This window comes from Barbus barbus (genome assembly GCF_936440315.1).
Source record: "Barbus barbus genome assembly, chromosome: 14".
NCBI lineage: Eukaryota > Metazoa > Chordata > Actinopteri > Cypriniformes > Cyprinidae > Barbus > Barbus barbus.
This window is the reverse complement of record NC_136742.1, coordinates 22,339,936-22,353,815: the sequence shown is the minus strand read 5'-3', so window position 1 is coordinate 22,353,815 and position 13,880 is coordinate 22,339,936. Positions and strand designations below refer to the sequence as shown.

General features: G+C 45.9%; 1 protein-coding gene across 2 annotated transcripts in view; it reads left to right on the top strand.

Annotated features, from left to right (window-relative positions):
* LOC306880268 (hemicentin-1-like) overlaps nucleotides 1-13,880 on the top strand; it is a 112,260-nt gene that overhangs the window by 9,812 nt on the left and 88,568 nt on the right. For both annotated transcript variants that reach the window (XM_079433700.1, XM_079433701.1), the window contains exon 2: nucleotides 13,498-13,568. In XM_079433700.1, the coding sequence (XP_079289826.1) occupies nucleotides 13,498-13,568 (71 nt within the window). The remainder of the gene's footprint in view (nucleotides 1-13,497; nucleotides 13,569-13,880) is intronic.

The following is a 13,880-nucleotide window of genomic DNA, read 5'->3' as shown; positions in this document are numbered from 1 at the left end:
ACATTTATATTAACAGTCCACAATGCATGCAAACACACACATATACACACACACACAGATTCATTGCAAAACCTCACAATGTTCTTTCTTACTTTTCCGACACACTTTGTCACATTGTTGGATTTGTGGTCAAGCATCCTGGTAGGTTTACAGCTGGTCTCAAACCAGATAGATATCTTAATGACTCCAAACATACACTAATATCTATTTTGGAAAATTAAGAACAATTGACTCAAAACAGTAATATTACAATAATATTATGAAATGGATAGTTCTGCCTTTAAATTCTGATTGGTAAGCCACATTTGAAGGTAAATGAATGATAAACTGTATGCGTACCAATAACCACACATCGGTTATATTGTGACAAGTTGCAGTGTTGCTTGATAAATTATATGGAGTGCACCACTTAATATAATAGCAAGTTTTTTCTCATATTGTTTGGGACACATCCCGCTTTTCTTTTGAATGAATCAATGAATGAATGAATGAGCTTTATTGGCCAGGTATGTTTACACATACAAGGAATTTGTTATAGTGACAGAAGCTCCACAGTGCAACAGAAAGACAGCAACAGGACAGGACTCAGATAATAAAAGAATAATATACAAATAGGCAATGTACAAAATAGCAAAAACACAATATATAATATAGACAATTATGTGTTTACAGGTCTGATATGGACAAATTTGAAATGAAAAAAAATAAGTATGTGTGGTGAATAAATAATGTATAATAGTTGTGTGTTCCACGTTTAGTGTCAAGTGTTCATGAGATGGATTGCCTGAGGGAAGAAACTGTTTCTGTGTCTGGTCGTTCTGGTTCTCAGAGCTCTGTAACGTCGACCAGACGGTAACCGTTCAAAGAGGTTGTGTGCTGGATGTGAGGGGTCCAGAGTGATTTTGCCAGCTCTTTTGCTCACTCTGGATAAGTACAGTTCTTGGAGAGTGAGGAGGGTTGTACCAATGATTCGCTCAGCAGTCCGGACTACCCTCCGTAGTCTTCAGAGGTCAGATTTGGTAGTTGAACCAGACAGTTATTGAAGTGCAGAGGATGGATTCAATGATTACAGAGTAGAACTGTTTCAGCAGCTCCTGTGGCAGGTTGAACTTCCTCAGCTGGCGAAGGAAGTACAACCTCTGCTGGGCCTTTTTCACAATGGACTCAATGTGATTGTCCCACTTCAGGTCCTGGGAGATGGTGGTGCCCAGGAATCTGAATGACTCCACTGTTGTTACAGTACTGTTTATGATGGTGAGTGGGGGGAGAGCAGGGTGGTTTCTCCTGAAGTCCACGTTCCTCTCCACTAGAGGTGTGCGATATGACGATTTTTGATCGTGGACGATAAAAATGTCTCCACGATCTGCTTTTGAAGAAATATCGTAGTATTGTGCTACAGCTCACATTATGTCAAATACAGTACTGGCGCCTCCGTCTCTATATACTGTACAACACGACATACAGCAGTAGAGTTACTCTGACAGGACACTGAATTGACAGACAGATGACAGAATATTTATTTTAGGAGGAGCTATTCATTTAATGTTAACAAAACAACAAAACGCAAAGAGAAAAATCACTCACTATTCTTGACTGAAAAACAGTTGCTTTAGGAATCAGTCTATATAGTGTTTTATTTTTATATTTGTTCATTCAATTTCATTGAATGCTTCTGCTAAAATACACCTATTGCACCTGAAAATAAAGCACTGTTTGTTTTATTTGTATATTATGTGTATTTGTAATGTGTATCTTTGTTCTTATTTTTTAATAAGAAAGATAAAATAATGTCAAAGATTTTTATCTTCGCCCACTTTGGCCTAAATATCTGCCATGTCTTTTTTTGTTGTTTTTTGTTACCCTGAAAGGCTTTGTTTTTCTAGTTTGGCTGTAATGCTCAGACAACTTGTAAAATCAAAATAGTAAAACCAACATAAAAAAGAATCGTGATAAAATCGTGATATTTCAAAAAAAAAAAAACAATCGTGATATGATATTTTTTCCATATCGCCCACCCCTATTCTTCACAGTTTTGAGCGTGTGAAGCTACAGGTTATTAAGACTGCACCAGACAGGCAGCTCCTTAACCTTCTGTCTGTAAGCAGACTTGTCACCATCCTGAATGAGGCTGATCAGTGTGGTGTCATCTGCAAATTTAAGGAGCTTGACAGAGGGGTCTTTAGATGTGCAGTCGTTGGTGTAGAGGGAGAAGAGCAGTGGGGAGAGAACACAGCCCTGACGAGCTCCAGTGCTGATGGTGCGGGTGTTGGATGTGAATTTTCCCAGCCTCACTAACTGCTGCCTGTCTGTCAGGAAGCTGGTGATCCACTGACAGACGGAGGTGGGGACGGAGAGCTGTGTCAGTTTATTCTGAAGGGTGTCTGGGATGATGGTGTTAAAAGCGGATCTGAAGTCTATGAACAGGATCCTCACATAAGCCTGGGTCTGTCCAGATGTTGCAGCATGAATTGCAGTCCCATGTTGACTGCATCATCCACAGACCTGTTTGCTCTGTAGACAAACTGCAGGGGGTCCAGTAAGTAGGGTTGGGCATCGAGAACCGGTTCCAACTTGGAACCGTTAAAAAAATAACGATGCCATTGGAATTGTTTCTAAAATTTGTTTTCGATTCCGATCATCGGTTCCAAACGCGCAAGTTTTGGTTTCCATTGTGGCCACCGTATTTCCGGAAGTGCTTGCCGCGCGCTTGTTCAGTTGCAGCTATGGAGCACGGTAAGCGGCGCTCAAAAGTGTGGCTTTATTTCACACTAAAAAAGCCTGGGTCGGCACAGTGCAACACATGTGACAAAATGATATCTTGCACGGGAGGATGCACTACGAATATGACGAAACACCTACATGATGTACAAATTAAGGAGTGTAGCGTGTTTGACGTGCTGCGCAGGTCCACTGTCTCGTCCTCCTTGGGCAACCCTGCGCTAACCAACGTTAGTAACGTTACCTCGTCACAACAATCAGATAAGTGACAACAATAAAGCGCTTGACCAAATTTGGTGAACAACAACGTTACTGAAATATTTTTTTTTCCCTCGTAGATGAATGTAGCGTTATGCAAATTGCCCACGCTAGTAGCAGTCCTAATATTACTGCTGCTAATGCTAAACCGGTGGAGACTCGTTGTGAAACTCCATTGGCAGCAAAGCAGGGGAAAATGCCAGCGGAGAAAGTGGAAGAGTGCCACAGAAAAGTTACCGCATATGTGGTAATTTTCTCCTACATGGGCTGCAGCTCCTAAAACTAAAACTCATATTGAATCAAAATAAAATTATCCTCTGTGAAATCAAATGAGCCTGTGACATGTTTTGACTCCAGCCCACAAAGAATCGGAATTGAGAATCGAAAAGAACCGAAATCGAAAGGAAGAATCGGAATCGGAATCAGAATCGTTCAAATCAAAACGATGCCCAACCCTACCAGTAAGGGTCCAGTGGAGGCCTTCAGATAAGCCAAAACCAGTCTTTCAAATGATTTCATGGCCACAGACGTTAGAGCCACAGGTCTGTAGTCATTAAGTCCAGTAATTTTGGGTTTCTTTGGGACGGGGATGATGGTGGAGTGTTTGAAGCATGAGGGGACTTCGCACAGCTCCAGTGATCAGTTGAAGATCTGTGTGAAGATGGGGGCCAGCTGGTCAGCATAGATTTTTAGGCAGGCTGGTGACACACTGTCTGGGCCTGGTGCTTTCCTTCTTTTGTTCTTTCTGAAGACCTGGCACACGTCATTTTCACTTATCTGAATTGTAGGTGTGGGGGAGAGGAGGGTTTCTGGAGGTGTTAATGGTTGTGTGGAGGGGTGTTCTGGGCGGGTGTGGGTTGTTTTTTCAAATCTGCAGTAGAACTCATTCAGATCATCTGCTAGTTGTCGATTCTCCAGAGTACTGGGGGATGGTGTCTTGTAACTGGTGATATCTTTCATACCTTTCCACACTGAAGCAGAATCACTGGAAGAGAATTTGTTCCTTAGCTTGCCAGAATAATTCCTCTTTGCCACTCTGATCTCCTTTTCCAGTGTGTATTTGGCCTGTTTATACAAGACTTTATCCCGCTTTCTGTAAGCATCTTCTTTGGCCTGACGGAGCTGTCTGAGTTTTGCAGTGAACCATGGTTTGTCGTTGTTGTAAGTTAGATGAGTCTTGGTAGGAATGCACATATCCTCACAGAAACTGATATAAAATGTCACAGTCTCTGTGAGCTTGTCCAGATCATTTGCAGCAGCTTCGAAAACAGTCCAATCAGTGAGAGAGAAACAGGCTTGTAAATCCATGTCACTCCATGTTTCTGTCACCTTTATGGCACAACGAGTGTGGAGAGTTATGTTCTATCCTGAACATTGGTTGTGGTGAAGTTGAGGCAGCCCTGGCTCATTGAACTGTTCTTTTTCATCAGTCATCTTTTTTTTCTTCCTTTCTTACAAAGGCTTACTGTTTTGGTAGTTTCCTGGCACGATGCAGGTAATTGAAATAATTATCCTGCATCAGTGAAATATTTCTGTTCCTAGAGTAGTCTGTGCTACATATTTGCTGTCAGCGGATGTTTTAATAAATTTTATTGCTGTTATTTCCTCCACATGTTTAATAGTTCATGTTAATTCCGTTAGTCATTTAGTGTATTCATTATGTTATTTGGTTATTCTTGGACTTGATTGCTGTACCTACAATTTTATAAACATGGTCATCAAATGTCCATCTTGGATCTACCAGTGGAAAGATGAATCCATTGTAGCTATTGTTGGAAATTTCTACTTAAAACTTCTATATGAACAACATTTAAAAGGTATAGAAAAAAGATCTTATAGAGCGCCACAGCAATGACACAGTCATTTCTATTATCTACACTGGCATCATAGTATTGTCATTGTGGTCAGTGCCCTGTAATAAATACAACATGTGGTCACACTTTATATTAGGTGGCCTTAACTACTATGTACTTACATCAAACAAAAATTAGTACAATGTATTTATTGTGGTCATATTGTATTGCAAAACATGTCTGCTGCTATTGAGGTGGGATATGGGTGAGGTTAGGGACAGGTTTGGTGGTCTGGGTAGGTTTAAGGGTGGGTTAAGGTGTAAGTGATGGGTCAACAGTGTAATTATAAATGTAATTACAGAAATGAATTACAGATGTAATTACATATAGTTTTTTTTTTAAACATAAGTACAATGTAAAAACATGTATGTACACAATAAGTGCATTGTATCAAATGATTAATTTAAATGTAAGTACATAGTAGTTAAGGCCACCTAATATAAAGTAGGACCCAACATGTTTATCCCTGGAGCGTAAACAGCATTTGATGCTCTTAATCATTCATTTGCATAGTACATAGTGAGTTTGATTCAGAACCTCCTGATTGCTGGAATAAAAGGGATGAAAACAAATGTTCAGGGCTGTTAATATGATTGCTTCCACATCTATATAAACTCTTTGGTCTTTGGCAGGAGAGATGTGGTCGAGGGTTAGTAACTTAACTTCCACAGTGGTTTCCCAGGCTCCATCCATCTTGTTTTAAGATTGTTCCTTAATTCTTCATTTAGACGGACAAGCTGAAGTGATTTGGCCTTTAGTCAAGAGAACTACTTATTTTTGAAAATTAACTTTTAATGTTAATAATAGAAGGCAGGGGGCATAGAGATAGCATTTCTAGAAATGTTATTTTAATAGCCTCTCTTCTTGAGACATTTCTCTCGAGTATTGCATTTCAGATGTTCAAATGTAATCTGTCTAAGGCCAGAAAGTTGCAGAGCTGTTTTGTTACTTTCAATAAATGCTTATTTTTTTCATTGAGTAGGACATTCTAAAATTTGAACTAGTGGAGCTTTCAGTGTTTTCATAGTAGAGTAACATTTTTCCTCAAATGATCATGGAAAATATGAATCCTCATTGTATGACCCCTTTAATGGTTTCAAATACTTAGTGTTTTAAAAGATCTGTCGTCATTATTCAGCGCTGACTGCAAGCATATGTCTATGTTCATGAGAAAACACTGACTGTTTCCTTCAATAATCTAAGCTGACCTAAAATCAGATAGCTCAAATAAATCACTTTCTTCCTCTTTTATTATCATTAATTTTCTTCTATAAGGGTTTTATGCTTTTATTCACCATAATCATAAGTTCATCATCTGTTGTCTGTCTTTCTCCTAAATGTCTTTCAATTTGATTGCCATAATTTTTTTTCGCCTTTTCAAAGTTGTTCTAATGCAACTGGCATTTAAGAGCCCTTGCAGCATTTCACCATTTCCCCCGTTTTTAATGTTTCCATGTGCTCTTTGCTCCAGCTTCCCTTAACTGTGATGCTGCTTTTAGGTCAAAGGAGAGGCAAAGACAACCAGTGTCCAGGCTTTTAAGATAAAACCCCTTAATTGAGAGAAATGTCCCAGGACTTTGTAAACTTTTCCATTCATGAAAGCATTTACTTGAAGCCAGTTCAGCATGCAGAGCAGTCAAAATTACTATCCTGTTAAACACAGCTTTGACCACCTAAACCTTCTTTTTCTGCACTTCAAGGGTTTTCTATAGTGCCAAAATATCAGCGCTCTGAATCTCTCTTGTGGAAGATTTTATAGTTCTGCAAGTATTTGTTTATACAGTGTTTTCAAGAAGTTACATTAAAGCATAAAGTGTTTCTTTGTTCACATAAACTGAAAGCAAACCATAGAAAATCAGTTATAAATTTTTATTTTCTGAAGATGGTAATATATGTGAAAACAAAATACACTTTAGAGACACGTTAGATATGGGAATGCATCAAAAGGATCTCAGAGTCTCTATTGCGCAGCCCCTATAATTTTTGGTGTCAAGAATTTTGTAGGTTTTGGACGCTACTGTACTTCCTGACTACTTCAATGTAAAATGCTTTTGAACGAGTTCAAAGAGGATGTATTTGCTTAGTGGTTTGGGAAAAGCTTCACTTTTATAGGCTAGTTGTTTGAAGTCCTCCCTGCTATTAACAAAATAATCATGATAATGTGACTTTTGTTTGTATGAAATCTGTGTCTGTGTGTATGAATGGAGTGAGTGAGTTGTTACGTTTGGTACAATGTGTCAGCTTGGCACTACTATAGTTATCTTGTATGCTTACTTGGAAAGAAAGAACATGTTTAACAGTTTTACAGCTCATCAAATCTTGAACAAAGAAAGAAAGCTGGAAAGCAGAGACAACATGGCTGTCAGCGAATCACAGTCATCCGCATCGCCGCATCGCAGCTCAACTGTGTCTATACTGTGCTTCCCGGGGCACTACATCAGGGATTGCCCCGTGAGACCTCCACGCCCAGCGGTGAGGACCCTTCAAATTGAACCCAACATTTCCTCTTTATCACTTCTGCCAGTTCTACTTCTCACCCCAGACTCCTCTGTTACAGTCTCCGCCTTGGTCGATTCGGGCTCCTTGGGGAACTTCATATCCCAAGCCCTCTTAACCCACCTCAACCTCCCCTGGAGGCGGCAACCCCGAGAGCTCAGAGTCGAAACCATCCAAGGAAAGCCGCTGGGGCGTGGAAGAGTCAAATACCGAGCTCCCCCATTAAAACTCCGAATCGGATGCTTGCACGAGGAAACCATCACCTTTCTGGTACTGGAGGGACCCACGGTGGATATCATCCTGGGACGCTCCTGGCTCCATCAACACTCTCCAGAAGTCAGATGGGATCCGTGCGAGATTACTCGCTGGAGTGAGACCTTTTTTATGAACTGCCTGACCCCAGTGCGCAAACCATCCCAGGGATCCGCGCCCCTCACCTCCATGCTGCGTGGCAAGCCCAAGTCTCTGTCCTGGAGCCCCGACGCCCGCAAAGCCTTCCAATGGCTCAAAGAAGCTTTCAGCACGGCCCCCATCCTTCGGCACCCAGATCCTCAGGTCCCTTCGTGGTAGAAGTGGACGCCTCTACCACGGGAGTCGGGGCCGTGCTGTCCCAATTCCACGGCGAGCCTCCCCGCCTCCATCCTTGCTGTCATGATACGTGCAGTGAAATGAAGCGAGAACTCAAGTGCAGGGAAATGGTGGTTTAATTATAAAAGAAACAAAAACACAACATAAATTCCCCCGAGGGGAAAAACAGGCAGACTAAGCAATACAACGATCAGGATCTAGAAACACACAGGACTTACTGCACATCACATTAGACAACGTGGCCGAACAGGACTGCAAACACCAGGATCATTTAAAGGAGACAAACAAGGAGGAACCAGGTGTACACACTGAGACAATTAGGGAATAACAAGGAGGGCGGGGTCAAACAATCAACCGGGGAACACATGGAACAATCACAACACAACCCCATGTGCTCAGACAAGACAGTGACATCTGGTGGCCAACCAGGGCACACCCACAGGATACGTGACACTACCCCCCAACAAAGGAGCAGCTCCCAGATGCTCCATCTGCAACACTAAGACGACACAAAAACATGAAAAATGAAAATACAAAATGTCAAGAAGGGAGGTGGGCAAGAGACGGATCAGGGGGAGGGATGGTGGGCCAGGCCCGTGCAGAGGCAGGGGGCCCGCAGACCAAGGCAGAGCAGGAGACCAGAACAGATCCGGAGGGACGGACCAGGGGGTTTCCGGCCCAACAGGAACCCCAGCGCACGGCCAGGGTGGGGCCGGAGGGACAAGCCAGGCAGTGAGTTTACGAACGGCCTCTGTGGCCGTGACAGGGCAGACAGTCAGTTCAGAAACGGCCTCTGTGGCCGTGACAGGGCAGACAGTGAGCTCAGGAACGGCCTCTGGCAGGGTAGGGAGCTCGAGTGGAGCCTGCAGGGCGAGAAGTTCGGGTAGAGCCGGCAAGGCGAGGAGCTCGTGTGGCGCCGGCAGGGCAAGGCGCTCGGGTGGCGCCGGCAGGGCAAGGAGTCTGGGTGGCGCCGGCAGGGCAAGGCGCTTGGGTGGCGCCGGCAGGCCGAGGAGTCTGGGTGGCGCCGGCAGGGCGAGGAGCTTGGGTGGCGCCGGCAGGGCGAGGAGCTTGGGTGGCGCCGGCAGGGCGAGGAGCTTGGGTGGCGCCGGCAGGGCGAGGAGCTTGGGTGGCGCCGGCAGGGCGAGGAGCTTGGGTGGCGCCGGCAGGGCGAGGAGCTTGGGTGGCTCTGGCACGACCTCCTGGCCAGCAGTGAGCTCCTGGGTAGCCTCCTGGCCTTGTGGGACGGAGAAGGCCTTCCTCCGCCTCTTCCTCCGTCTCCGGGAGCGGGGCGCCGCTGCGGCATCTTCGGCCACCACTAGGGGATTGAGAGCGGGCACCGCCGCCTCGGGAGCGCTGTGAGCGGGCACCGCCGCCTCGGGAGCGCTGTGAGCGGGCACCGCCGCCTCGGGAGCGCTGTGAGCGGGCACCGCCGCCTCGGGAGCGCTGTGAGCGGGCACCGCCGCCTCGGGAGCGCTGTGAGTGGGCACCGCCGCTTGGAGATGCGCCAAAAACTCCACAAACTCCCCAAAAGTCAAGCGGCCCAGCCCCCTCATCCACTCCTCATCGAGTGGCTCCTCCAGGGCCAGGTTAAAAAAGTCCTTGAGAGCCGCATCGTTGTAGCCCAAACCCTCTGCTGCCTCACAGAACGTCAGGGCAAATCTCCTCACGTCAGTGCCCCTCTGACGGAGGGATCGCAGCGTCCTGACCTGGAGGATCCGTGAGTAGCGAGGGTTCCTCACGTTAGCGGCTGGAGGATGGTGTGGATCCATTCCCCGCTGAGTTCTCAGTGTCGGCCACGTTCTGTCATGATACGTGCAGTGAAATGAAGCGAGAACTCAAGTGCAGGGAAATGGTGGTTTAATTATAAAAGAAACAAAAACACAACATAAATTCCCCCGAGGGGAAAAACAGGCAGACTAAGCAATACAACGATCAGGATCTAGAAACACACAGGACTTACTGCACATCACATTAGACAACGTGGCCGAACAGGACTGCAAACACCAGGATCATTTAAAGGAGACAAACAAGGAGGAACCAGGTGTACACACTGAGACAATTAGGGAATAACAAGGAGGGCGGGGTCAAACAATCAACCGGGGAACACATGGAACAATCACAACACAACCCCATGTGCTCAGACAAGACAGTGACATCTGGTGGCCAACCAGGGCACACCCACAGGATACGTGACACTTGCGCTTACTTCTCCCGAAAATTGACCCCTGCGGAGCAGAACTACGACATCGGCAACCGGGAACTGCTAGCCATTAAGCTGGCGTTGGAGGAGTGGCGTCACTGGCTGGAGGAAGCTGCTTCTCCATTCACCGTAATCACAAGAACCTACAGTACCTCAGAGATGCTAAACGGCTCAACCCCTGTCAAGCCCGCTGGGCTTTATTGTTTACCCGCTTCTCCTTTACCATAACCTACTGCCCTGGGACCTCAAGGCCGATGCTCTCTCCCGTCTCCATGCCCCTGATTCTCCCACAGAACCAGAACCCATTCTCCCTCCAGCCCTCATCGTCAGTCCCATCCAATGGGAGATTGCCGAGAACATCCATGACGCCACCCTCACCGATCCCGCTTCGCAGGGAGGCCCAGAAGGGAAGACCTACGTCCCACGATCCCAACGATTAACCCTTCTGGGCTCCGCTCATGAAGTACCGGGCTCTGGACACCCAGGCAGTCAGCGAACCCTCTCGCTCCTTCAAGCTCGGTACTGGTGGCCCAGTATGTCCGAGCATGTCAACAGGTACGTCTGCGGCTGTTCAGTCTGTGCCATGTCCAAATCTCCACGCCATCTCCCGCAGGCAAGCTGGTTCCCCTGCCTGTTCCCCAAAGGTCCTGGTCCCACATCGGTGTGGACTTCATTACCGACCACCCTGAGTCCGAGGGAAGCACATGCGTGTTAGTCGCGGTGGATCGCTTCTCTAAGGCCTGCAAGCTGATTCCCCTCAAGGGCCTGCCCACGGCACTCAAGACGGCTGAGTGCCTCTTTCACCATGTGTTTCGGAACTACGGCCTACCCGAAAATGTTTGGAAGGCCTTCTTTCGTCTCCTGGGAGTCACCGTCAGCTTGTCCTCGGGCTACCACCCCCAGACTAATGGCCAGACTGAACGTAAGATCCAAGAGCTCAGTGCTACCTTCGGTCATACTGCTGTCCCGATCAGCACAGCTGGAGCCGATTCCTCCAGTGGGCCGAGTATGCCCAGAACTCCCTCCGACAATCCACCACAGGTCTCACCCCGTTCCATTGCATACTCGGCTTCCAGCCCCCGCTCTTCCCCTGGACGGAAGAACCCGCGGAGGTTCCAGCTGTGGACTACTGGTTCCGAGAGAGCGAGAGGGTATGGGACTCAGCCCACATCCACCTCCAGCGGGCAGTGCGGAGACACAAGCGCTTCGCGGATGCCCGGGCCAGAGGAAAGATCCTGGGTGGCCCGGGACGATATCCTAGACCCCTTGCTCCTGGAGGAGTTTCACCGAAACCATCCCAATCGTCCCGCACCCAGAGGCCGAAGCCACCCCCGTCGTCGTGTTAGGGCGTCAGGAGCCGCCCCTGGAGGAGGGGGTAATGTCAGCGAATCACAGTCACCCCAGTCACCAGCACCCACGCTAACGAGATCACAGTCACCTGCCTTCTGACTCCCCGCACCTGCTGTAGCCAATCACCTGCACTATATCAACACTCTGCCCGCAATCCTTCCTCGTCCGGTCTACCGTTCACTACCTGAACCTAGCCTGACTCAACTACTAACCTTATGTGTTTAACTTACCTCCAGAGTTCCTGATCTCCACCGATCCTGTTCTCCACCGTTCCTCGGATCCCCGCAACCACCTGAGCCCTTCCTTCGATCACGAGCACTCACGTTATCCTCCCGATTCCCCTCAGTGACTTTCATTAAAATCCTCTGTTTGACCATATTCCTCTGTGTCTCCTAGTCTGTGTGCTGACAGGCTTCAGAAACGGCACATGATGTAATTGGAGCTGATAGTGGACTTCAGTACGAAGCAGGAGCGGTCATACCAGCCGATCACGATCAGCGGGACTCCAGTGGAGAGAGTGAACAGCTTCAGATACCTGGGTGTTCACATCACGCAGGACTTGACTTGGTCCTGTCATACCAGCACCCTGGTGAAGAAGGCCAGGCAGCGTCTGTACCATCTGAGACGCTTAAGGGACTTTAGACTTCCCTCTCGGGTGCTTAAGACTTTTTACACCTGCACCATCGAGAGCGTCCTGACGGGCAGCATCACTTTCTGGTTCGGGAACTGCACTATGCAGGACAGACGAGCCCTCCAGAGGGTGGTGCGTTCAGCGGAACGTACCATTCACACCGAGCTCCCTGACCTGCAGGAGATCTACAGCAAGCGGTGCCTGACCAGGGCCAGGAAGATAGTGAAGGACCTCAGCCATCCCAACAATGGACTCTTTTCTCTGCTGCGTTCAGGGAGACGCTTCCGCTCCATGAAGGCGAACACAGAGAGAATGAGGAGGAGCTTCTTCCCGCAGGCCATTCGGAGTCTTAACCTCTCTCCACTCTAAGCACATCACCCCACACTTCCACTTTGCACATTTTCAAATACAATCTGCACTAATTTGTAGAAGGTTACGTAAGGATAAATGAGTGGGATTTACATACCATTTGTCTTTTGTCTTTAGTATTCCTTTTACTCACTTATACACTTTACTGCACTGCACAGCACACGGACACTTTATCACTGACATACACTTTACTTTTTATAGAATCCATATAGAATCATATTCTATTTTTATTCTTCATATCTATTTTTATTCTCATATCTATTTTTTATTTTATTTTATTGCTAGTTTATTTCTGTATATATGTTTACTGTACTTTTTCTATTTGTATTTTGTAAACTTGAGGTTTTTCTTAATTTTGTTGGACAGTCGTACAATACATTTCACTACATGTCGTACTATGTATGTATATGTATGTGACAAATAAAATTTGAATTTGAATTTGAATTTGGCCCATGCACACTGACACAGGCGACTGCAGCACAATGACCTCACGCCAGACTCTCCTGCCGCTGACGGAAGAGCATACCTGATTTATAAGGTCTTTCCTATTATGAAGGAGAACAGCTAATGGGAACATAATGAGAACAGACAGCAGGTTTACTTACCACAGCATGCTATGCTAATTAATGCAATACTTGGGCTGCACAATTAAACAAATTCAAATTTAAATTGTAATATTGCCTTGTCTGATTTACTTAAATATGGTGTGTCCATACCTTATTATGGCTCTGTAGCTCGAAATAAAGGCACAGTATACACAACTCAATGTAACAGAAAGTTCCAAAAAAAACAAACAAACAGATTTTTTGCTTTCTAGGGCTCAGAAAACCTCCTGGCACTAAACAGGAAGCTCCCTGTCACCCAAGTTCAACTGTGACCCTTGATCCTAGACATCCGCCACTGGCTGCCAGCATAAATATTTGGCATCTGAGTGGACAAAACAAAACTCGTTCTAATCTTTTGATCTACGAGGTCATTTGACTGTATTCCAACAGCATATTTTTGCCTCTAACGGCATTTGTTGTTTTCTGCAGAGATTGGACCCATTACAATAACAACAGACCCCAAGAAGTTCCAGGATGAGCTGCGGGAGCTTTACGTCCAGGTGAGCTCATGTGCTTCACATTAGGTTTGTTGACATATTTGACCACAGGTCTATTTGAATCCATATTCAGTCCAAAAATGTGCTCAGAGTCATAACAGCCAGAGAACAGTCGCTCTGTTAAATTGTTCAAAAGTTATTGTTCAAAAGTTATTATTAGTATATTTCCTATGAAAAAAGAGTCTTTGCACCCATGGGATAGTATCTTTGGCTTATATTGCAGTATATCTGGCAGGTACGATGATTTGAATGTGCACCTTTGTGATTTGAAAGAAATGAGCCTTAGGTATCCAGATGATTTAGATTTTATAATTC